This window comes from Bos mutus, chromosome 9, assembly GCF_027580195.1.
Source record: "Bos mutus isolate GX-2022 chromosome 9, NWIPB_WYAK_1.1, whole genome shotgun sequence".
NCBI classification, from domain to species: domain Eukaryota; kingdom Metazoa; phylum Chordata; class Mammalia; order Artiodactyla; family Bovidae; genus Bos; species Bos mutus.
The window spans coordinates 76910423-76936413 of NC_091625.1; the positions used below are offsets into that span (position 1 = coordinate 76910423).

General features: G+C 38.9%; 1 protein-coding gene across 1 annotated transcript in view; it reads right to left on the reverse strand.

The window, feature by feature from the left end:
• TXLNB (taxilin beta) overlaps positions 1–25991 on the reverse strand; it is a 56481-nt gene that overhangs the window by 24729 nt on the left and 5761 nt on the right. Inside the window, exons 3-6 of the mRNA XM_005891958.2 lie at positions 17675–17766; positions 12003–12173; positions 2623–2817; positions 614–733 (exon numbers count right to left, since the gene is read on the reverse strand). Coding sequence (XP_005892020.2) covers positions 614–733; positions 2623–2817; positions 12003–12173; positions 17675–17766 — 578 coding nt within the window. The remainder of the gene's footprint in view (positions 1–613; positions 734–2622; positions 2818–12002; positions 12174–17674; positions 17767–25991) is intronic.

A 25991-nucleotide genomic window follows, 5' to 3' on the forward strand; every position in this document is an offset into this window, starting at 1 on the left:
TCCCATTGGGGCACCTACTCTTGCTACCCTGACCTCCTATTTCTGGAGGATGTCAAGCTGGTTCCAGCATTAGGACCTTTGTCTCTGCTACAGACACTGCTGCTGGGGCCCTCGTCTCTGACTCCCTGATCATCAGGAAGGGAGCAACTCAAGCATCCTCCGCTCCAGGAGACCCACCAAGTCACCCAGTCTAAAGGAGGCCTCCTCTTTCTGCCCCTTTGAGATTCTTCATTATTTCCCTAGTAGCACTTATTATCTGAAATTATCCTTCTTTGTTTGCTTGCTTATTTATTGCCTTTTTCTTCCAAGTTAGACTCTAGTCTCCATGCTGGGATGTGGACTTCTCCATCTTGTTCACCACTACACGCCAGCACCTAGAATGGAGCATAGCTCATGAACGGTGCCTGCCAAAGGTTTGGTGAATGGATGCATGATACAGTGTTACAGTGATAGGTACAGTGTTTCCTCCTGGGCCGGCCAGTGTCATTCTCCAGGGAAGCTTAGGCTCTTCCTCCATCAGTCTAGTGCTCTATGACCATTACCAAAAACATTCTCAGGGGTTCTCTGACCCCAAGGCAGACCAGACAAGCACATAGATGCATAAGATAAATACATATTCCTTTTCGCGTTTGTGTCGCTCCTCTGCTTCCTTCATCATTTCTTGTGCCTGCTCAAGTTTAGCATCCACTAGCTTCTGCTGCAGTTCTCTGTGTTTAAATATTTTGTCGAGGTGCTGAGGAAAAATAAAGTGCACATATCAAGTTGAGTTACTGTGCTGACAAACGTGTATAAAAAAGTAATATTGATATAAACATGCGTTCTCTAGGTTTTAAGAGTTAAAAAGAGGGGGAATAAAGGCATTGGCATCACTTATGCTTTTATACAAAAGTCATAAATTGGTGGAGTCTCCTGCATTTTGCACTACATGAAAGTGGCTATGAAAGGTGGAGGTGCCAGAGTCCAGCAATGCAACGCCAAAAGGTCCCAACAGTAGTTTTCTAAATGTGCCAACTATTAGATGTGGCACTACTTATTACTCTAGGCTCCAGAGACAGTGATGTATATCACAAGGGCTGTAGCAATATCACTTGGTATTCTGGCTCTTTCTGTGAATATAAAATCACATTTAAATCACAATATGAAATCAGTTTATCATGGTGAATTCTCTGCATGCTTGCCTCAAGGGTGTGGGGAAGCCTTGAGGTAACAGCCTGTGGCCCTTTGTCTGGGACTGAGGCAGGAGCCCCCTGACATGAACTCTGTTGCTGTGGTGGGCAAGCAAGGCTCAGGTTTGCAGATGAATTGATATGCAAATGTGCTACTGCCTCCTCCACACCTTTTGACCTGTTGACTACCTTGGTAAAATGAAGCTTCCAACTCCACCTCAGGGTGGAGAATTTCTTGGTCATTAGGGGGTCCCACTGGCAAGAGTACATGTAGAATTATATTTTTGGGCCTTACCCAGAACCAGTCCTAGGAATATACAGCTGGTCTACCAGGTCATTCCCATACGTGATCTCTCTGCAGAGTATGGGCACCTTTTTTTTTCTTTTTTTAGCTCTTTCCCCTTTTTTTCTTGAACCTCCACTTTGGAGCAGGATTGATCTTTGTGACAAGATAAAATGGTAGCATGGAATTATGGCCTACTGCGAGAAGTTTCTTGATTTACCGAACTGCTATATCAGTTTTTTTTTTTTCTTGATTAAAGCTTAGCATGTTGCCAGCAGAGCTCCTTTGACTGTGTTATATTACATTTTAAGGCAGAGATTTAAAATTTTAAGTGAGATGGGAAAAGGGATATGACATATCAAAATCCAGAGCGGGGCATCTGGAATCTTCAAAACATATTAAATATTAAAGTATAATCTTGGGATAATGAAAGATCTTTATAGTCCCCCAATGTAAACTATTGATAACAAACTCTTTTGGCTTTTGTGATTGTGGATACATGATTTAATCTTGTAGCTTCTGCTTCACATCTATAAAATGTGGATAATATGTTATTATCTAGTACATAAGATTGTTGAGACAGTTAAATGACATACTGTATGTAAAGTATAATACTTAGCACATTGCTTGGCACAAACTAAGTATAAATAACAATACCATTATTACTATAATTATTATATATATACTATATAATAGTATATATATTAGTAATATAGTATATGTATAGTAATATATAGTATATTATATATATACTATATAATAGTACATATATTATTATTTGTGCAGTATATACAATGCAGACTTTTAATTTCGATGACATGCTAATTCTTAAGAGGGCATGCATGAAGTATTTCTTGGTTCTGTAGAGAGAGTTTAAAAAAGGCTGAGAAATATTATTTTTTATTTTCAAGGATAAATCCATTCATGTTGTACCCCTTGTTTATTGCCTCTGCTTTGCAGTGATTCTAGTTTTGAAGAAATCCTCTGTGACTTTCAGCCAGGTATTTTGTAATATCATTTGTTTTTATTTTGGCTAGTAAAAGAAGTCCAAACCTAAATATTAATCAGTTGAGAAGGCTGATCATAACTTTGTTATTAACCGACCTCCCAACCTTCACAAACCAGACCCAGATCTATATGCAGTATTTGTAAATTGTCTGATGTGGTTCTCACCTCCTCTCTGAGCTCATACTGATCAATGATGCTTTTTAGTTTCTCTGCGAGCTCTGTGTTCTCCTGACAGAGCTTCATGTTTCGCTCACTCTGCTGCTCAATCTGGGCCTGGATATCCGTCAGGGTGTTCTGGAAATGACTTGTGATCTCCTTCCTTTTCTCTTCTTCCTCACGTGCCCGCTGAAGGGTTTCCTCCTGTAGAGAGAATGCACGCTCTCGTTATGCTGGTTTATAAGTCCCTAGGTTTACAGAACTCAGAGTTTGGTCGATAAAGGGAGAATAGTGTGCAGGCTAAGTAGGATGTATTTCCTCAGTTCCCTAGAGGTAACATTGCTCAGCCCCAACATAAATGTTTGAGCAAAGGTTTCAACTGTGAGTACACGGTCACTCAGAGCAGGTGCAGCAAGGGCCTTGAATTTGATAGCTGGCGATAAATAAACTTGTTTTAAAGTCAACAGGTCCTCTGCTGAGTAAATAAACTGCAGTGTTTCCTAACAGACATGCAGCCTGAAGGTTCTATCTCTTGGTTGTAGCCTAGGAAAAAGGATACTCAGTCTTACTGATTGATGGGATAGATCACGTGTTCCCTTAGTTTGGTACAGAAAGAGGAACAGCAGATCTTATGTTCCTCTGTAAAAATGATGGCATTGTATTCCCCAAGTTTTGTAACTATAAGTGATTACAATATATATTTTTTCTTATTAAAAATAAATGTCATCCAAAAGCTTTTGGAAAGAAAACTAAGATAGCCATATATTAATTACAGCAATTCAAAAGTATCAAAAAATTTTAGAAAATATGCTGGGTATTTTTTGAAGGAACAATCATCCCATGAGTCACACAGAGTAATTGAAATATTCAGTGTAAATTTTAAATCTGAGAGCAATATGACGTTTCAAATCTTCCTTAACTCTAAAATGAAACATTTAATTTCCCCCTCTTCCACTTTGTTAACATTGAAGAATTGAAAATTAACTTTTATATCATTTCTGTTCTCTTTTCTCCTAAATCAAAATTCCCCTTTCATTGCTAACTACTTACAATGTACCCAAATTTCCCCCGTATCTATATTGAGAATTATTTGCTTTGTGCTTATTCCTGTCATTCTTTTAGAATAAAAGGGTTTAATCTTCTACATACACCAAAGATAGAGACTCTGCTGACAAGTGATACAGACATTTTAGGATCCCTTTAGTTCTGATTAATTTTATTATGAAAGCTTTCTTCATTGTTGGCAAGTAAAATTATACTGCATTTAGTTGCCTATCATGATCAAATTATGTAACAGGATTTTTAAAAAGAAATACTGATTGAAACAAGTAATTGTGCAAGTCTTTATTATGATAGTAGAATAATGTGATCAAAATAAAAGCTGATGCTGGAAATACATGCTCTGGAAATATTTTAATTTAGCATTAGATATCCCCTTTCTTCTACAATATTGATATATTTTCTAACTCTGACTCCTGGTATCGGAATCACAATTTGTTCATGGTATAAACATTTATTGAATGGAAATTTCTTCAGTTCAGTTCAGTTGCACAGTCGTGTCCAACTCTTTAAGATCGCATGGACTGCAGCATGCCAGGCTTCCCTGTCCATCTCCAACTCTTGGAGCTTGCTCAAACTCACATCCGTCGAGTCAGTGATGCCATCCAACCATCTCATCTTTGTTGTCCCCTTCTCCTCTTGCCCTCAATCTTTCCCAGCATCCGGGTCTTTTCAAATGAGTCAGCTCTTCATATCAGGTGGCCAAAGTATTGGGCTTCAGCTTCAGCATCAGTCCCTCCAATGAATATTCAGGACTGATTTCCTTTAGGATTGACTGGTTTGATCTCCTTGAAGTCCAGGGGACTCTCAAGAGTCTTCTCCAACACCACAGTTCAAAAGCATCAATTCTTCGGTGCTCAGCTTTCTTTATGGTCCACTCTCACATCCATTCATGATTACTGGAAAAACCATAGCTTTGACTAGACAGACCTTTGTTGACAAAGTAATGTCTCTGCTTTTTAATATGCTGCCTAGGTTTGTCATAGCTTTTCTTCCAAGAAGCAAATGTCTTTTGATTTCATGGCTGCAGTCACCATCTGTGGTGATTTTGGAGCCCAAGAAAATAAAATCTGTCACTATTTCCATTGTTTTCCCATCTATTTGCTATAAGTCATGGGACCGGACACCATGATCTTAGTTTTTTGAATGTTGGGTTTTAAGCCAACTTTTTCACTCTCCTCTTTCACTTTCATCAAGAGGCTCTTTAGTGCTTCTTCTCTTTCTGAGGTATATGTCTTAGGAAATTTCTTAGAAAGAAATTTAGAAGAAATCTACACTTCCTAATCTGGAGAAATTAAATATCAGAGATGTTATTTCCTTGAACTTTGAATGCTAACACTTACTATATATATTTCACTAAAAATGATTACAGCCATCTGTTAAAGAGTTGTTGAATATACATATGATAGTGATTCTGTCCTTATTGTTCCTGATTAACTTAGAAGTCAACAATCTCCTAGTTAGAATTATAGTCCATGATTTGGATATTATTTGCATTTATAACTATTCCATCCATGAATGAATGAGTAAATGAAGGGACCATCCCATGCTACCCAGCAAGTCTGAGTTTTTCACTGGCCACTGGCTAGAAAAAGAGGGTATAGCTGTTAACATGGCATTTAACACATGTCAAACCATAATAGCACCCAATCCTGGCCCATAGAATGGCATCTTGCATTGTACATTACACTGTTTTTCAATGAGAGAAAAATAAGTCTACTGAAATCATAAAATTTGATTCTACTAATAAATAAAACACAATCATTTGGGCAGTGTCTGCGGTAGAATTTTCTTTATCATACACAAAATTCAGAGTGAAAATTAATAATGCAAAAAGAAGATTGAGGGACAAAATCTGAAATAACTAAGAAAACAACTTTTCAGAAATCACTGTGCCTGTTAAAACCAGTGCTGTGCCTGGCACACAATCCATAGGTATTCTGTAAATGTTTATAATGAGTCAACAGATTTCATTAATTTACATGCAGACATATGAATAGCTTGGATCCTATAGTCTTTTCCACATTAAAATTCAGTGATATTCTGATAACAAACCCTGCTTATTTCTTTACTAAAATTATATTGCCTGAGACACTAATTTCTTACAAGGTGGGTCTTTTGGTATAATTTGAGGCTCAAAATACTATGTTCATTGATAAAAAGGAAAATATCTCAATAAAAAGACAGGAGCTGTCAGGAGAAAAATAATCTATAAGAAAGAACAAAGTGGAAATTTTAGAGTTAAAACTTACAAAATATGAAATGTAAAAACCACTGGGTGGGCTTACACAGCAGAATAGAGATAACAGAGGACAGAGTCAGTAAATATGAAGATAGGTCAGTGTGAAATATCTAAAGATCAAGGAGAAAAAAGATTGATGAAGTACATGAAGTGAGACTCAAGGACCCGTGGGACAATATCAAAAGATCTAACCCACGTGGAGTTAAAATCTTAGAAGGGGAATGGGGGAGAGAGAGAGAATGGGGCAGCAAAAAAAATATTTAAAGAAATAATGACTGAAACTTCCTGAAATTTGGTAAAAGACATAAATTACAGATATGAAGTGAAAGTTGCTCAGTCACGTCTGACTCTTTGTGACCCCATGAACTATACAGTCTATGGAATTCTCGAGGCCAGAATACTGGAGTGGGTAGCCTATCCCTTCTCCAGTGGATCTTCCCAACCCAGGAATTGAACTGGGGTCTCTTGCATTGCAGGCAGATTCTTTACCAACTGAGCTATCAGGGATACAGGTATAAGAAGCTCAACAAATCCTAAGTAGGATAAATATGAAGAAAGCCACACTTGGGCATAAAACAAAATTCCAAAAGCCAAAAATCCATAGAAAATTCTTAAAAGTAGTCAGAGATAAATGACATATCACACCAGGAGAACAATAATTCAAATTATTGTTGATTTTCATCAGAAATTGTGGAGGCCAGAATACAGAATCTATAAAAGACTGAGTAAGAGAAAGAAAAGGAAAAAAATTCTTGTCAAGCCAGAATTATTTATCCAGTGAGTATAACCTTAGATCATAAAGCAAAATAAAGACATTTTAAAGATAAAAAGCAAATAAGAGAATTGACCTATACTATAAGAAATACTAAAGAAGTTCTTCAGGCTGAAGGGAGTGACACCAAACAGAAATGTAAAGCTTCAGAAGAAATAAAAAGCATCAGAAATGGTAAAATCTGGGTTTGAGAAAAGACAGTTTTGCTTGAATTTTTAAAGGACTATATGAAATTGTTTAAAGTAAAAATTATAGCATTGCCTCAGGAGTTTTATAAATTATATAAAGATAGGGAGCAATAAAGGGACCTTCTATTTGTAATGTTTCTACATATTATATGAAGTGATACAGTTTTAACTCCAGGTAGACTGTGACAAGTTAAGAATATCTATAGCAATCATAGAACAACCACTAAAAATGGAAAGAGATATAATTAAAAATCCAAGAGATGAGATAAAAAATTTTAAAAGTTTCCAGTAATTCAGATAAGGCAGGATAAAAGCAGAGGAAGAAAAAACAGATGTGACAAATAGTAAATAAATAATAAAATGGAAGACATATCCAACCACTCCAATAATTACATTATGTTAATGGTTCCAAATAGGAAAAGGAGTACATCAAGGCTGTATATTATCACCCTGCTTATTTAACTTATATGCAGAGTACATCATGAGAAACGCTGGACTGGAAGAAGCACAAGCTGAAATCAAGATTGCTGGGAGAAATATCAATAACCTCAGATATGCAGATGACACCACCCTTATGGCAGAAAGTGAAGAGTAACTAAAAAGCCTCTTGATGAAAGTGAAAGAGGAGGAGTGAAAAAGTTGGCCTAAAGCTCAACATTCAGAAAACGAAGATCATGGCATCCGGTCCCATCACTTCATGGGAAATAGATGGGTAAACATTTTGGGCTCCAAAATCACTGCAGATGGTGACTGCAGCCATGAAATTAAAAGACGCTTACTCCTTGGAAGGAAAGTTATGACCAACCTAGATAGTATATTGAAAAGCAGAGACATTACTTTGCCAACAAAGGTCCGTCTAGTCAAGGCTATGGTTTTCCCTGTGGTCATGTATGGATGTGAGAGTTGGATTGTGAAGAAGGCTGAGCGCCGAAGAATTGATGCTTTTGAACTGTGGTGTTGGAGAAGACTCTTGAGGGTCCCTTGGACTGCAAGGAGATCCAACCAGTCCATTCTGAAGGAGATCAGCCCTGGGATTTCTTTGGAAGGAATGATGCTAAAGCTGAAACTCCAGTACTTTGGCCACCTCATGCAAAGAGTTGACTCATTGGAAAAGACTCTGATGCTGGGAGGGATTGAGGGCAGGAGGAGAAGGGGACGACAGAGGATGAGATGGCTGGATGGCATCACTGACTCGATGGACGTGAGTCTGAGTGAACTCCGGGAGTTGGTGATGGACAGGGAGGCCTGGCGTGCTGCGATTCATGAGGTCGCAAAGAGTCGGACATGACTGAGCGACTGAACTGAATTGAACTGAATGGACTACTACTCCAGTTAAGGGGCTTCCCTGGTGGCTCAGTGATAAAGAATCCACCTGCCAATGCAGGAGTCCCAGATTCCATCCCTGGGTCAGGAAGATCCCCTGGAGTAGGGACTGGCAACCCACTCCAGTATTCTTGCCTGGGAAATCCTATGGACAGAGGACCCTGGTGGACTACAGTCCGTAAGGTTACAAAAGAGTCAGATATGATTTAGCAACTAAACAACAACAACAGAAATTACTCCAGTTAAGTGGCAGATATTGTAAGAATGAAAAGAAAGAAGGCCCAACTATAAGAGATGCATTTTAAATAGAAAAACATAGAAAAACCCAGGTTGAAAATAAGTGGATGGAAAAAGATTACTCATTGCAAGCAATGAGTAAGAAAGCTACAGTGGTTAGATTGATATCAGATAATGTAGACATTCATATTGGTAAAAGTCACTTTATCAAGGAGACTTAGAAATAACAATAGTATACACATGTTGTACTAATGCTTCAAAATATTAATACATGAATCAAAAATTGACATAATTGAAAGAAGTAGGCAATTTCACAATTATAGTTGGAGACTTTTTATACCCATCCCTCAGCAATTGATAGAGGAACAAGTCAAAAATTCAGTAAAGACATAAATACTCTAGAGTTAATTATTACTTATATAGCATTACACGTAACTTCTGAAAAACAGACATTGTTTCCAACTGCATTTAGTATGTTCATCAAGATAGACCATATAAAGGGGCCATAAAAATTAAACAATGCTTCTAAATAACCCATGGATCAAAGAAACAATCAGGAGGGAAATCAGAAAATGTTTTGAATTTGAGTTCTGATTTTGACAAAATATTCATGACCTTAGACAACTGATTTTGATTGCTCAGTCTCAGTTCCTTCAATAAAATGGAGATACTAACTCATGGTTTTTGTGAAGATTGGATAAAATAACATATGTAAAGCACTCAGCACAAGCCCTGGCATAGTGATGCTACTTAATTCCATTGTCCACAACTGGAAGTCATTACTGAGGGTGTGCAGACATATGTACAGGGTCTCCTGCCACTTCCGTCGTTCTGTCTTTGAATGCTATCCAAAGAAACTACACCACATCATTCCATCCACATCATCAAAGGAGATTTAACTTTTATCTCCTTATGCTACAACACTCCTGAAAGCTGGGAGGTTTATGTAGGTACAGAGTGCTATTACTTGATTACATATCTGAAGTTGAGGATAATGCCCCCATTCCCATCTAACCTGGGTTTTGATGGTCCCAGAGCAATGATTAAAGAGATGCCAGAAGTCCATCTTTTACAACTCATAATTTGAGAGTTAAAGTTCATCACCCTAGCATTTCATTTCCCAAATATCAAAAACTGACTGTGGGGGTGGGAAGAGGCTCAAGAAGGAGGGGATATGTGTATGTGTGTGTGTGTGTGTGTGTGTGTGTGTGTGTGTATGTGTTCAGTTCCTAAGTCATGTCCAACTCTTTGCAACCCCACGGACTGTAGCACATCAGGCTTCCCTGTCCTTCACTATCTCCTAGAGTTTGCTCAAATTCATGTCCACTGAGTTGGTTTTGTCAGAACTCTCCACTGTGACCTGTCCATCTTGGGTGGCCCTGCATGTCATGGCTCATAGCTTCATTGAGTTAAGCAAGCCCCTTTATCATGATGAGGCTGTGATGAGTTATGAGTGATTCATGATGTTGTATGGCAGAAACCAACACAACATTGTAAAGCAATTATCCTCCAATTAAAAACATGTGAGAGATTAACAGACTATGTCAAGAATTGTTTGAAATTTTAGTGACCTAAGCTTTTAGTGACCAAAGCAGAGAAAGCAGTGGAGATGGTAAGAGCTAAAGTCAGAGAGGTAATCAAGGGCCATGTAGGACCTCATACACCACACTAATAAGGATAATGAAGAGCCACTGAAATGTTTACACAGGAAGATGGCTAGATTGGCATTTTAGAAAGATCATTGTGGCAGATGGATTGGAGAAAGCAAGACTAGAGTCAGGGAGACCACACCTCTGAAAACTGATATCAAAATGAATAATTTTCTTTTTCTACTTCAAAAAGCCCCCAATTTTGGAATGTGAGGAGCCATTATCCAATTCTATTTTTCTTCCTAATTCCATTGTACAAACTCAGCAATGATATTAATCTCTCTGTTTCTTAAAGTATCTCCTTTTAAACACAGGTAATAATAACTATATCACAGGAATATTGCTGTCTAATTCTTGTTTGTCAAAAGCTTTAGCATCTTCAGCTGGAAAGGGGATTGTGGCTGCATGCAGTACTATCTTGGAGAACTCTGCATCTTGCTTCATTGAATGGAGCTAGTGTCTGCGTGTAATCAAATTAACCACACTGCTACAGGCTTCAGATCAGATCAGATCAGTCGCTCAGTCATGTCCAACTCTTTGCAATCCCATGAATCGCAGCACGCCAGGCCTCCCTGTCCATCACCAACTCCTGGAGTTCACTGAGACTCATGTCCATTGAGTCAGTGATGCCATCCAGCCATCTCATCCTCTGTCGTCCCCTTCTCCTCCTGCCCTCAATCCCTCCCAGCATCAGAGTCTTTTCCGATGAGTCAACTCTTTGCATGAGGTGGCCAAAGTACTGGAGTTTCAGCTTTAGCATCATTCCTTCCAAAGAAATCCCAGGGCTGATCTCCTTCAGAATGGACTGGTTGGATCTCCTTGCAGTCCAAGGGACCCTCAAGAGTCTTCTCAACACCACAGTTCAAAAGCATCAATTCTTCGGTGCTCAGCCTTCTTCACAGTCCAACTCTCACATCCATACATGACCACAGGAAAAACCAAAGCCTTGACTAGACGAACCTTTGTTGACAAAGTATGTCTCTGCTTTTGAATATGCTATCTAGGTGACACCACCCTTATGGCAGAAAGTGAAGAGGAACTAAAAAGCCTTGTGATGAAAGTGAAAGTGGAGAGTGAAAAAGTTGGCTTAAAGCTCAACATTCAGAAAACGAAGATCATGGCATCCGGTCCCATCACTTCATGGGAAATAGATGGGGAAACAGTGGAAACAGTGTCAGACTTTATTTTTCTGGGCTCCAAAATGACTGCAGATGGTGACTGCAGCCATGAAATTAAAAGACGCTTACTCCTTGGAAAGTTATGACCAACCTAGATAGCATATTCAAAAGCAGAGACATTACTTTGCTACAGGCTTACGCTGTGATTAATGAAGCCCATGCAAACTGACTGAAGTGATCAGTCTATTATTTTTAGATTGAATAATTAAGCTTAGAGAGCTTCAGCATTTTTTCGAGTAACTTCTTTTTTCAGATGACTGTTGACATTTTAGCTCTCAGTCTTCCCTTTTTCTGTCAGTTAGCTTTGTGTCAATTTGTTTCATGTCACGCAGATTTCATTTTTAGTCAAAAAATGTTGAATTTTTATAAATTTGTATGTTAAAGAGTAGAACTAAGGCCTACCTTAAAAAACAAAACAGAACAAACTCAACATAAAGAGGAATAACACACATTTTACCAAAGTTCTACTATTCATTGAGTACTACATCAGCACCTTACATATGTGGTCTCATTTAATTTTTTCCTGACCACACAGTGACATTGGTATAATCCCCATTTTATGGATGAGGTAACAGGCTTGGGTGGTAAAATAATTTATTGCAGGTCACAAGTGAGCAAGTGGCAGGGCTAATATTTGAACCCAAATCTCTCTGATTCTAAAACTCACAGCACGAATGGCAGAAGCCTGTGCCTACAAAGTGTGCAAGAAAGTGTGTTATTTGGGGCCTCGGTGACACATACCTTCAGTGTCTTGTTGTGTCTCTGCAGCTCCCGGCACAGACTCTCCAGTTTGCTTCTCGCAAGGATAGCTCTGCTGTGTTCACCTTGTAGCTGGTCCTTTTCTTTTTGGATCTGTGCCTGTTTCTTTTGTAGGAGTTTTAACTTCCTTTGCTCAGTGCGATGTTCATCCAGCTAGATGTGGGGGTGCACATGTGAAAAAAAAGGGCAGGAATCTCTGTTGAGTTGATAGGAGCAGAAGAGGAAATGCCTAAAGACCACCCTCTGGTTGTTTGGAAAATTTGTTGCTATCATCACTGCCCCCTCTGGAGTCAAATGAACTTCACGCGTGTTACCATGGCAATATTTGTAGATATGATTTAAAAGCATAACATTTATAGGTTTTTCCTTTATCATTATTATTCTTGATCTCTTTTACTTTGATCTTCTTTTCAGTGGTCTAGAAACAATTTTATCTTTTGTGAGTCTAATGAAGTCAGTCAGTATAGAAAGGCATGTTTCAGAATTCACAATAATGCCTTGCCTTAGGAAAATGGTCAGTGGTGTGTCTGCTTGGTTTACATTTAAATTTTCACAATTTTTTCTCAAAACAAGCTTTAGCAACTATTTTAAAAAGTAGGAAAGCGAAAAGCAGCTAGTAAACAGAAGGTGAAGCGTGTGGATTATGAGAAAGGGGGAGAGGAGCATGTACTCCTTGACTATTTAAGGATTGATGATCTGTCACCAAAGTTTCCGAAATAGCCACTGCACAACTCAACAGCACACAAGGGAAGTGTCTGTAACAAGCCTTGCTCTCTGCCCATCCCCCACAGCCTCCGTGCTTATGGTGAATGAATCATGACACTTGTTTCTGCTGAGCACAGGTGGGGCCTCCTCTCACAGCAGCCACAGCTAAAGTATCGAGGGCAACATGGAAAATGAAACCAATGGACCCCTGGACTTTCTGTCTCATGATGCTAAAGTTCTGAGCTAGGGGTTGCCAGATAAAATGTAGGACACCCAGCTGAATTTCAATTTCAAATAAATAGAGAACAAGTTTTTAGTAAAAGTAATTCAAAGGATTGCCATTTGCTCTTGGTTTACTTGAAATGCAAAGGTAACTGGGCATTCTTTATTTTTGTTTGGTAAATTTGGCAACAAATATTTATGGAATTCTAGTTGGAATGGGGGAATGTGGGTTCAGCCTCCCCCATTCCAACTAGAATCCCATAAATATTTGTTGATATAAATTAAGCCTCCAGAGATGGCATACTAGGAGTAGGACTGGGATCTGACAGTGTGACCAGGAGCAAGCTGGAGCCTTTTTTTCAGAGCTGTTTCCTCCACTGGACTGAGTTCCCTTAGAATCTGAATGGTGTGTAAGCCAGGTGGGTACTCGCTGTGATAATTATCTTGTTGGCTAATGAGGAGGAAAAGGCCTGGAAGCTCATGGGTTCTTTGGACTGCAGGTCCCTTGGTGCCTCTCAGAGCCAGATACAAATGGGTACACACACTGTAAGCCCTGATATGTGTCTTAGTTTGTTATCTTAATTTCTTATCTTGAAAAAGCATTAGTTCTTTCTGAGCTAGATGAACAGGATTGTCACATTTTCTTCAGTTCACATCTTATTTTAATTCTTTCCTCCCTCCCTCCCATTACACTGAAATGTCCATGATAAACCTTTGCCAGATTAAGCTGGGGATATTCATTCATGATATTCTATCTTCATACTTATGTATGTTTTTACTTATTAGTGAGTGTTAGCATCAGGAAAAGCTAGGTCCATATTATCCATATTTCTATAAATATTAATTGAAATTGGTATCTTTCTTGAGGTTCAATTGGAAAATCAATGATATTTTATTATATATTTATCATGCTAACTTCATTTTGCACCATAGTTATTAGATATGGATGAAACTTCTTGTCCTTGTGTGTGGACTTTAAATGAACTGTTGTCCTTTCTTGAAATTTATATGTTGTTATTACTGCTATTGCCATTTTGGTTTAGACTTTTCCTTTGGAAGATTAAACAATTTGTCAGGGTTTCTCAGCCTTAGCACCATCGACATTTGGTGATAGTTCTTTGTTGTGGGGGTCGTCCTGTGCATTGTAGGCTATTTAGCAGATGACCCCTACCCACTAGAGACCAGTAGCATCCCCAACTGTGATATCCAGAATATCTCCAGAGACACTGCATGTTGTCCCATGGTTGGCAAGACTTTCCCTCTTTGGGGGAACACTGCCCTGTGTGGATTTATCTGAGCATCAAGAGAAGGATACTTTGCTTATGTTTCATAAGTTGGAAGAGATGATTTGTGCTTGCTCACTGAACATTTAAATGTTCTAGTTTTACTGAAGGATCATACACATTTGACATATAGCTAGGTCTATTTTGCTTTGCTCTAACTAAAACCCCTTAACTTTCTGACAATTTTTTTTAGAGTGTGACTAATTTTGTTCAACTACTTCAAGTTTATGTGATTGCATATGGTGTTTCTTAATGGATGAAAGCAAACACTATAACGGAGTCAACTTCAGTCAAATGCTGGCTCTGTGATTTAGTGATACGTTTAGATGTATGCCTTCTGTCCAATTCTAACAGGCATATAGGATTTTTATCTGCAGTTTCTCTTGTTCTCTCTTTCTTTTTATTATTAAATTAAAAAAGTAAAATTAATGCCAAGTAGTTTGTGATGTTGTAACTACTTATAAATTGAGGAAATTTGCAAAAATATTTCTTCCAGGTCATTTCTTAATTTAGTCATGAGGTGTCCTTATTTATTTATGAACTTATTCTTATTTATTAATAAAATACAGTTGTTGATATTACAGGATTTAGAATCTGTAAGGGTGAGTGAACTTGAGTAGCAATGTGATTCACAGCTTTTGAATTTAATAATTTATTCTATGTTAACACTTAAATTCCAGACACTCTCTATATTAATTTCTGAATCAGTGAGTAGGGAAATAGCTTTTAGTCTCCAAGTAAAAGGTTGAAATTCTTCATAATTTTTACTTTCTGAAAAGGATATATAATAGGGTTTTGAGGTCAATTTTCTCCTATTTATTTTTTCTAGAATGATCTTTTTAGTTTAAAAGTTTATTATGGGATATGATACAAATGCCAAAGTATAGTAAGACTGAGCTGAGTAGAATTTCTGGAAAAAATAACCTCTGTGGGATTGACTGCTTGACTAGTAGGGTGAGTGGGTTTGGGAATTCTTGGAGACCAGGGTGAACAGCCCTGGCTCATAAGAAAGATCTTAGGCAGACTGGATAAGTGATTCTTTTCTGATGTACTGCTGTGGGGCTACAGCAACATAAAGACTAGTAGTCTGGAAGATGCCCAGTTCATCTAAGCATGGGACATGGTACTAGAAACTAAATATGAAAGGCCTTGGTGTGAATAAGTAAATTGAAGGGTAAATTAAAGGGAAATCAATGTAGTAATTATTGAAAAGAGCAAGGACGGACCAGTGAGGATGGGGTCAGATTTGGGGGAAAAATATTATTTTTGACTGTTTTATGGCACTGAAATTGTTCATGAGTGGTTAACAGGCAATATTAAACAAGTTGCAATAAAATTGATACACTAATACTTGCTTTAGAAATTTATACCATTCTTTTGGAAAACAATATGGCCATTAAAAACATTTATACTGCTTGATTTAGTAATCCCAATTCTGGAACTTTTCCCTGGGATCATAAAAGAGAAGAAACAAATCTCATGCATGCTGATGTTCACTGCACCAATATTTGGTGAAACAAACAGTGGAAAGAATATAAATGTCCCCAAACTAGAGAACCAGTAGAATAAAGTCAATTAATGGAAAATTTCATAGCTTTGACAAAATATAATTATGAAGAACACATGTGAAAATGATTGTCACATGAGCCAAAAAAAGGTATTAAATTCTATGCACCTAATGATGGTAGCTATGCAAAAGGTATCTTTGTATAGTAGAACTGAAAAGGAAGACAGTTAAGTCAGTGTTCATGTTTTAGACTGTAGGATTAGAGATATCTTATGTATTCAGCATTTTCCTTATATCATTGTGATGTGGTTTATGTGATTAAAAATAATTTAAAAGCATTGTTGGCAGAGTTAAACAGTCACTAGTCATTCAGGGTTTCAGAATTTCTTTGAGTCTGTGCTGTGATGTGCTGTGCTAAGTCTCTTCAGTTGTGTCTGACTCTTTGTGACCCTATGGACTGTAGCCTGCCAAGCTCTTCTGTCCATTGGATTCTCCAGGCAAGAATACTGGAGTGGATTGGTGTGCCCTGTTCAAGAGGACCTTGCTGACCCAAGGATTGAACCTGAGTCTCTTATGTCTCCTGCATTGGCAGATGGGTTCTTTACCAGTAGCGCCACCTGGAAAGCCCCTTCTTTGGGTCTGTTGTATGACAATTCAGCATAATGGTGTACATGAATGTACAAGGGAGAAAGCAAAGACTATACAGGGATCACAGGACTAAAATCAGAGTGAAAAAGAAGGTAAACAAGCCACTCATAAACTCTACTTCATCAACAGGGATAAGATGCAACCAGTGACCTGAGTGGTTTGTGGGTCTCAGTTTTGGAGACCTTCTTTAAAAAAAGAAGATTAAAAAAAAAGAATCATCTTCAGGGCTTCACAGGTGCCTGTGCAAGTGAGAGGCCCTGACTCTTAAGCTTTTTTGATATGAGGTAAATCTGCCTTCAGGGGCAGTCTGACCTACTGCCAGGAGGAACTGTTTTGTTGGGTAGGGGGCTGTCACTGCTTCTCTGAAAGAAATAAGTAAGTGAAAAAAAATGAGGAAAAGAAGAAGAAATGAGAATGAGGTGGCGTATTGCCCAGCCTCACTTGAGAGGACGCCACATCTCCACAGTGGGTCTTCTACACCTCAGGGCTGGTGCATGGACCTCAGGTGCAACTCCTTTAGTCAGTTTTTGCGAGGCCTCACTGAAACTAGTGGTGCTGGCTTTGCTGAGCCCTTTTCTTTCTTCCAAGTGGACTATTGTAAGAGTACTGGTGAGGAGACCATCTACTTCACGAGTTCTCTGAAGTCTGGGAGTGGCTTCTCTTCCTGCCACGGGCCCTAATTTGTTGAGAGGGAGACTGCATGTGGAGGATCTATAACTGGAAACAAAATCCATGTCAAGTGCTTTGCTATTGTGTGGGACAGGAGAAGAATGTAGATCATGGAGAATAAATGAATGAATGAATGAATGAATGGATGCATTCATCAGGAATAAATGAGAATGTTTCACAAACTGAGGGGTGGAATTAAGTCAACCTCTGCCTTATTTGAGAAGACCATTCCCTTAAAAAACCTGTGCTTAAGAACCAGTTGAAAGTTTACTTTTTATTTCTAGTGTACTTCTGTTTCATTGAAAAGCCAAAAAGAACTTTTAAATTTTCACAACTTTTAATTATCTCTAATTTGCTGTTCCATCTCTCAAATTATGCACATAATTGAAGGTGGAGTGATTCCAACTCTGTTCTCTTTCTTCCTTTTGCTTTTATTCCTCAGTTTTTCTGTTTCTTTCTTTCCTTTTTAAAAACTCTGCCTTTGTGAAGTCTGATTTTGACTTGACTGAGGTAACCAGCTATAGTCTATAATGAGGTACCTGAAAAGCTAACAACCTCCTTTTCTCAGCTCTAACCAGAGCTTAAATCTTTCTGGCAAAAGGGCTAATCAATGAACTTACCAATTCAGCATATTTCTTGAATAAAAAATCAAACTTTTCCTCAGGAGTTTGCAACTTGTTCAGATTTTGCATTAGCAGGTTGGCTTCTTTGCCTTAAAAGAAAACAAAAACCATAAAGACATTTTAAAAATTAAGAGTTGAACTTGAAGTCAGATGATAAGGGCTGGAATCTCAGGTGGTCTACTTGTGCTAAGTTGCTTTGGTCATGTCCGACTCTTTGTGACCCTATGGACTATAGACTTCCAAGGCTCCTCTATCCATGGGGTTCTTAAGGCAAGAATAGCAGAATGAGTTGCTATGCCCTTCTTCATGGGATCTTCCCAACCCAGGGATTGAACCCACATCTACTTGTTAGCTGCTTGCTATCCAGCCTTGGGCAAGTCACTTAACCTGTCTGAGATGCAGATGTAAAATTTTTTTTTTCCCTTTGAAAAGGAATGACACCTACTTTGCAAAATAAGTGATTAATTGAGAAGTTTATAAAAATGTGTGGTACAGTGTCAGGCTCATGGTAGATTTTCAATAAATGTTGACTATAAGAGTAGTCCCTAAATTTCCATCCTAAGAATTCGTTCTTAGTTACTTCCCCTTATACTCTAAATATTCCAGGGAATTGTGAACATTCTGAAAATATTCAGAAGACTAAAAAACCACAGACTTTATGGAAGAGTAAATCATCCATTTCCCCATGTTAATTATTAAAAAAAAAAGAAAAGAAGAAGAAGAAGCAAACCAGCCTATATCTGACTACTATAAAGCAGCTGGCATTAATACCTGGAGCTGTAAAAAAATTCCAGCCCAAAGCAGAGAAACTTGATAGTTTAGTCTGCCCATGTTTTTGGTTTTGTTCCTTTAGTGCCTCTTTCTTTTTTGGGGACGGAAACCAAGTGTCTTGTTTCTGTGTGTGAGCCCATTTCATGCAGTTTTTGTGGGAATGACTCTGATCGTATTTCCTATCAGAGAATAAAGTCAATATATAGAGAAAATGGACCCAAGACACTTTTCCCCAGGCCTTTTTGTGTCTCTTTGGTTACAAGTTTAGCCTCCCCGGGTCTTCCCTTCTCCCACCTAGACCTTAATCTCTGTTGGCAGTTTCATTTTCTGTTCCCAGTTGGAGTTTGTGTTATGTTTAAAAACTCATCAGTTTATGATTATTTGATAGTGAGCCTTTGATTCTTTCTTTTCTTTCCCCATTGTTCTTCCTTTTTGTCTTTTGAGCTCAACCTCCCAGATAGCCTTCCTGAGATGACTGGATCTTTGGTATCCACAGGGATACCTGTAGATCTTTCAGTATCCACAGGGTTGAGGGTTGCAGGCAGGAGCTGGACCCTGAGGCTCACACACATGTACCACTGCACTGTCTTTGCCAACATTTGGGTCAAGGTGGGGCAGCTTCCCCATCCTCACCTACCTGTTATACCTGCCCTGTCTATCTGAATAGAGAGGTTAAGCCACCCAGTGGAGCCTACATTTCCTGATATAAATCTGCTTGAGAATGTTAACAATTTTGACAACCTCTCCCACAAGAACGGGCGTTTCTCCTTTGCTGGAATTTTTGTTTTCATCTTGGGGAGGCAAATATATCATGGAATTAGGGTTTCCAGGTGAAATATAGGACATGGGACACTCTTATACTAAAAAACAATGGTGTCTCTGAAATTTAATGTTCCTTGGGTGGCTTGTATTTTCACACTTGCTAAATCTGGTAACTCTAATGGCATCAAAGAATTTTAGGTTTAGAAGGAACTTCAAAGAGCACCCAGACAACTGGTTAACTTTATAGATTAAGAATAGAAAGCCCAGAGAAGCCCAAAGTTATGTAATTAGCACTGGCAGAGCCAAGGCTTGGATCCAGGGTTTGTCTACTTGTTCCAAATCACTCCACTCCCATGTGGAATTTTGATGCCAGGGAAACCTAGAGAAATAAAAAGAAGCTTCTTTTGAAAAAAGAAAAAAATGACCTCATTCCTAACAGCTGGTTTCATCTATCTTTGCCCAGTGAGTCAGTTCAGATTAGAGACATGATCTGAGACAGGGGAGAGGGCGGGGGTGAGTGGTGCCCGACCAGCAACCCAATTATGGCCTATGGCATAACATTACCTTTAAACTGATAAACTCTGCTGTCCCACCCCAACCAGGCCTGGCTTTGAGAGATTTCTGTAGTAGCAGGGATGGCTTGTGTTGGTCTGGCCATCCCTTCACCCTGGTCTTCAGTTTGTGGAAGGCGCTCATGTGATGACTGCTGTCCTGGGTTAGAGGATCACCCATTAAAGGCAGGAGACTGTACTGTTGATCATGTCTGGCCTGGAACCTCTTATAGTGTTTGGTCCATGGCAAATGTTTAGTGAATCTTGGTAATAATGGAACTAAACAGAGCCAACCTGTGCACACGAATATCTTGTAAATCAAATAAACACTGTCCAGAAAACAACTTTGTGATCAACTGGAGGAAAGACACCTGTGACCTTTAATGTATGCTTAGCATAGCTCTCAATGTGAGTATCAACCAGAAAACCATATCATGCTTCTTTTGGGAAAGATAGAAACACTTGAGTGAGGCCAGTGAGTGAGGATCTCTTTTTCTGTGTTCAGTATCTTTTCTCCCTTTAGTTTTTCTAACAATGAGAACAGTTTTTTTTTTTTTTTTTTTTTAAATTGACACACTTGCTAAGGTCTTTTTCTGCTCTCATATTCTCTTTTTTTAATTTAATTTTATTTTTTTTTTTTCTAATTTTATTTTATTTTTAAACTTTACATAATTGTATTAGTTTTGCCAAATATCAAAATGAATCCGCCACAGGTATACATGTGTTCCCCATCCTGAACCCTCCTCCCTCCTCCCTCCCCATACCATCCCTCTGGGTCGTCCCAGTGCACTAGCCCCAAGCATCCAGTATCGTGCATCGAACCTGGACTGGCAACTCGTTTCTTACATGATATTTTACATGTTTCAATGCCATTCTCCCAAATCTTCCCACCCTCTCCCTCTCCCACAGAGTCCATAAGACTGTTCTATACATCAGTGTCTTTTTTGCTGTCTCGTACACCGGGTTATTGTTACCATCTTTCTAAATTATTTTGTATAGAAGTTGAACATTCAGATGCATCAGTCCACCCTTCAAAAATGATTTCTACAAAAAAAAAAATCCAAGAAATTGGAGACAAACATGTACATAATCCATAACTTTGTAACATGAGAGAGCTTAGTTTTTACATGTCCATTAAATTTTTGCTGGACTACAGTGCTGTGTGCGATTGTGTGGAGGAGGGATTAGACCAATCATCTCATAAGAAAGGCTGTCATTACAATTTTAGGAAATGGGGTCATTAGGTGACAGTGTCAGACACAAGAAGAAAAATCAGTTTTATGTGTTTAAACTACTAGCAGTTTCTTAGCTATAACTATAAAGAAAGCTTTCCTAAAAAGAAAAAAAACTGAGCCTAATAATGAGATTAGCAAGAAGAGATAAGAAAGTCTTCCTCAGTGATCAGTGCAAATAGAGGAAAACAATAGAATGGGAAGGGCTAGAGATCTCTTCAAGAAAATTAGAGACACCAAGGGAACATTTCATTCAAAGATGGGCACAGTAAAGGAAGAAACGGTATGGACTTAACAGAAGCAGAAGATATTAAGAAGACGTGGCAAGAATACACAGATCAGATCAGATCAGATCAGTCGCTCAGTCGTGTCCGACTCTTTGTGACCCCATGAATCGCAGCACGCCAGGCCTCCCTGTCTATCACCAACTCCCAGAGTTCACTCAAACTCACGTCCATCGAGTCAGTGATGCCATCTAGCCATCTCATCCTCTGTCATCCCCTTCTCCTCCTGCCCCCAATCCCTCCCAGCATCAGAGTCTTTTCCAATGAATCAACTCTTCACATGAGGTGGCCAAAGTACTGGAGTTCAGCTTTAGCATCATTCCCTCCAAAGAAATCCCAGGGCTGGTCTCCTTCAGAATGGACTGATTGGATCTCCTTGCAATCCAAGGGGTCTTCTCTCAAGAGTCTTCTCCAACACCACAGTTCAAAAACATCAATTCTTCGATGCTCAGCCTTCTTCACAGTCCAACTCTCACATCCATACATGAATACATAGAAGAACTATACAAAAAAGATCTTCGTGACCCAGATAATCACGACAGTATGATCATTCACCTAGAGCCAGACATTCTGGAATGCAAAGTCAAGTGGGCCTTAGGAAGCATCACTACAAACAAAGCTTGTGGAGGTGATGGAATTCCAGTTGACCTATTTCAAATCCTAAAAGATGATGCTATGAAAGTGCTGCACTCAACATGGCAGAAAATTTGGAAAACTCAGCAGTGGCCACAGGACTGGAAAAGGTCAGTTTTCATTCCAATCCCAAAGTAAGGCAATGCCAAAGAATGTTCAAACTACCACACAATTGTACTCATCTCACATGCTAGCAAAGTAATGCTCAAAATTCTCCAAGCCAGGTTTCAACAGTACATGAACTGTGAACTTCCAGATGTTCAAACTGGACTTAGAAAAGGTAGAGGAACCAGAGATCAAATTGCCAACATCCGTTGGATCATGGAAAAAGCAAGAGAGTTCCAGAAAAACATCTACTTCTGCTTTATTGACTATGCCAAAGTCTTTGACTGTGTGGATCGTGGATCACAAGAAACTGTGGAAAATTCTTAAAGAGATGGACGTACCAGACCACCTGATCTGCCTCTTGGGAAATCTGTATACAGGTCAAGAAGCAAGAGTTAGAACTGGACATGGCACAACAGACTGGTTCCAAATCAGGAAAGGACTACATCAAGGCTGTATATTGTCTCCCTCCTTATTTAACTTACATGCAGAGTGTGCAAAATGTCAGGCTGGATGAAGCCAAGTTGGAATCAAGATTGCTGGGAGAGATATCAATAACCTCAGATATGCAGATGATACCACCCTTATGGCAGAAAGAGAAGAGGAACTGAAGACCCTTTTGATGAAAGTGAAAGAGGAGAGTGAAAAAGCTGGCTTAGAGCTTAGCATTCGGGACTCCCCTGGTGGTCCAGTGGCTAAGACTCTGAGCTCTCAGTGCTGGGGCCCTGGCTTTGATCCCTGGTTGGGAAACTAGATCCCACATGCCACAACTAAGACCCTGTGCAGCCAAATAAAAATAAATATTAAAAAAAAAAAAACCCTCAACATTCAAAAAACTAAGATCATGGCATCCAGTCCCATCACTTCATGGCAGATAGATGGGGAAACAATCAAAACAGTGATAGACTTTATTTTCTTGGGCTCCAAAATCACTGTAGATGGTGACTGCAGCCATGAAATTAAAAGACGCTTGCTCCCTGGACGAAAAGCTATGATCAACCTAGATAGCATATTAAAAAGCAGAGGCCTTACTCTGCCAACAAAGGTCCATCTAGTCAAAGCTATGGTTTTTCCAGTAGTTATGTGTCGATGTGAGAGTTGGACCATAAAGAAAGCTGAGCACTGAAGAGCTATGATTTTGAACTGTGGTGTTGGAGAAGACTCTTGAGAGTCCCTTGGACTGCAAGGAGATACAACCAGTCCATCCTAAAGGAAATCTGTCCTAAATATTCATTGGAGGAATTGATGCTGAAGCTGAAGCTCCAATAGTTTGGCCACCTGATAGGAAGAACTGACTCATTGGAAAAGACCCTGATGCTGGGAAAGGTTGAAGGCAGGAGGAGATGGGGATGACAGAGGATGAGATGATTGGATAGCATCACTGACTCAATGGACATGAGTTTGAGAAATCTCTGGGAGTTGGTGATGGACAGGGAAGCCTGGCGTTCTGCAGTCCATGGGGTTGCAAAGATTTGGACACAGCTGAGTGACTGAACTGAACTGAACTGAATAATGAGATTTTTCTAGGGAAAACAAAATAAAACAAAACTTTACAATAAAAAAGAAAAAATTGGAAAAAGCAGTAAGAAATAAATATATCAATTTCCAACTTGGGTCAGAAGAAAGTACTAATCATTTTACCCCAAACAATTATTTTTCCCTTACTTCACTTACTCCTCTAAACCCTCTTCTCTTTTCAGGATCTGACCTAAGTTTGAGCATCCCTATGCATCTGTTCATGAACCCTTCAGTCTCTGTGGATTCCTTTCTCCCCTAAATTCCTCTGGTCTTCTACCATTTCTTCCAGAAAATTTAGCATTTGTTTCAAAGCTACAGTTTGTTTCCTTCTCAGAGTGAAACTAGAAATCAAGCTAAAATCTTATAAAATAGACCACCTGGGAAGGTGACCGTTCTAAGGCAGAGTAAGTCAATAGCTGTAAAGACTTTAGAAAGCCAGTGTCCTAGTCAAGATGCTACTCAGAAGGTAGAACTGAAACTCCCCTGTAACTGGAAAGATGAAACCCATTAAACTGAACTATAGCTCAGCTAAATGCTTCTCAACCGACATACCAATTAGTCTATCTTTGGTCCTGAACATTAGTGACTTTAGGTCTGCACTTTGCTTTCTTTATGACTAATCGCACAATCACATCAATTAGTTGAATAACTTTTGGGGGCAGACTTTAAAACTCTCTAGGCTTTAATTTTCCTATCTAGAAATTGATACATTGACTAGATAAATTCTGAGCTCATAATAGACCTGTGGATCAGCTTTGTTTTTCTCCCAGATTTATGCTTCAGACCCATGATTCCCTACTCAATCAGTCATCAACCTGATTATCAAAAGGGATATTACATTTATCATTGTTTTGTGCTTCTTACTATGTGGTACTTGTGCCACTCACATAGTGTTGATAGAGAAGAGATGAATAAGACACCTGTGAGCTGGAGGATGGGGTGAGGGGAGGAAGGGACATACTTAGACGTTAACAGGACAGGTCATAGTGCTGTCTAGTGGGGAATCTGTTTTTATTTTGTTCAGTGCCAAGGAGAAAGTGACTCCACCAACTAAAGAGATTTTAGTGTTCCCTCAACTGCTCTGGTGTACAGTGTGTTACTAGTGGGAGGATATGCAGCCTGTAAAGGAAAAACAAGTCCTGGGTACTTGGATTGTAGAGACATTTCCCAGATATTAATCAGTGTTCTGTGAAAGATGGATGTTTTTGGTCCAATAAGTTTAGGAAATATTATAAACTATGCCCATTACTCTTGGAGATTTTCACTGTTGTGTATGTTAAAGGTCAGAGAATTCTGGCAGTTGGGAAACTATCTTGGTCTGAAATTTCAAATATCCCTAAGCATATACTTTGGAAAAATTTGGGTTAGAGATTCAGAACATTTCAGTATCTCAAAAATATCAATAAAGCAAATGTTATCTGACAAACATACAATAATTAAAGATTGGTCTTTGATCAAATACGTAAGCAAAGACTAAGGATATGTCTTAAATATGGATTGAATGACATATTCAAAGTCTGTAAAAGTTCTGAATAGTTTCTAAAAGAAGACTACAGCTGGGACTTTATATTTTTTCCAGAAAGGTAGAGGAAGCATTTTCTGAAGCATAAAACCATTGCTTCCACAATCTGTTTGTGTCAACATTACCCAGAGTGCCTTGGCCCCAATCCAGACCTACCGATTCTGAATCTCTTTGCTCAGGAATGGCATTTTTGACAAATTCTGTATTTGATTCCAATGCATAGTTAAGTTTGAAATCATTAGTCTAGACCATAGTTTAAATGACATAATAATGTCATTTAATTGATAAAGAGCCAAGCAGTTTGTTGAAGCCACTTGCAGGCAATTGAAATGATGTTTAAAAAGGTGGTTACATATTTAAATTAGCCTAAAAATACTGTTTAACTCATAATGTAGCTGAAATAGTACAGTGTTTAGAGAATATACCAACAGTCTTCAGAGGAACAGCTTGAAAGTATCAGCGGCTTATACACATGTAATTAGCGTGCACCCATGTGGGCATTCTGATCACAAACATCGGTCCTGATAAACACATTCAATTGAACTTTGTTAATTTATATATAATGACAGAATTAGTTGTGACATTTTCTTCTTTCTCTAAATTTTTTTGATTATTTGGTAAAGGAAAGTGTGAAGTCACTCAGTCATGTCTGACTCTTTGTGACCCCATGGACTGTAGCCCTACCAGGCTCCTCCGTCCATGGGAGTTTTTAGGCAAGAATACTGGAGTGGGTTGCCATTTCCTTCTCTAGGAGATCTTCCCAACCCAGGGATTGAACCCTGGTCTTCCACATTGTAGGCAGATGCTTTACTGTCTGAGCCACCAGGGAAGTAAATATGTGGTTAATACGCTTCCCAGTGCATCTGTGCAGTAAAGAATCAGGTAAAGAATCCTGCTAGTACAGGAGACCCACGTTCGATGCCTGGATCAGAAAGA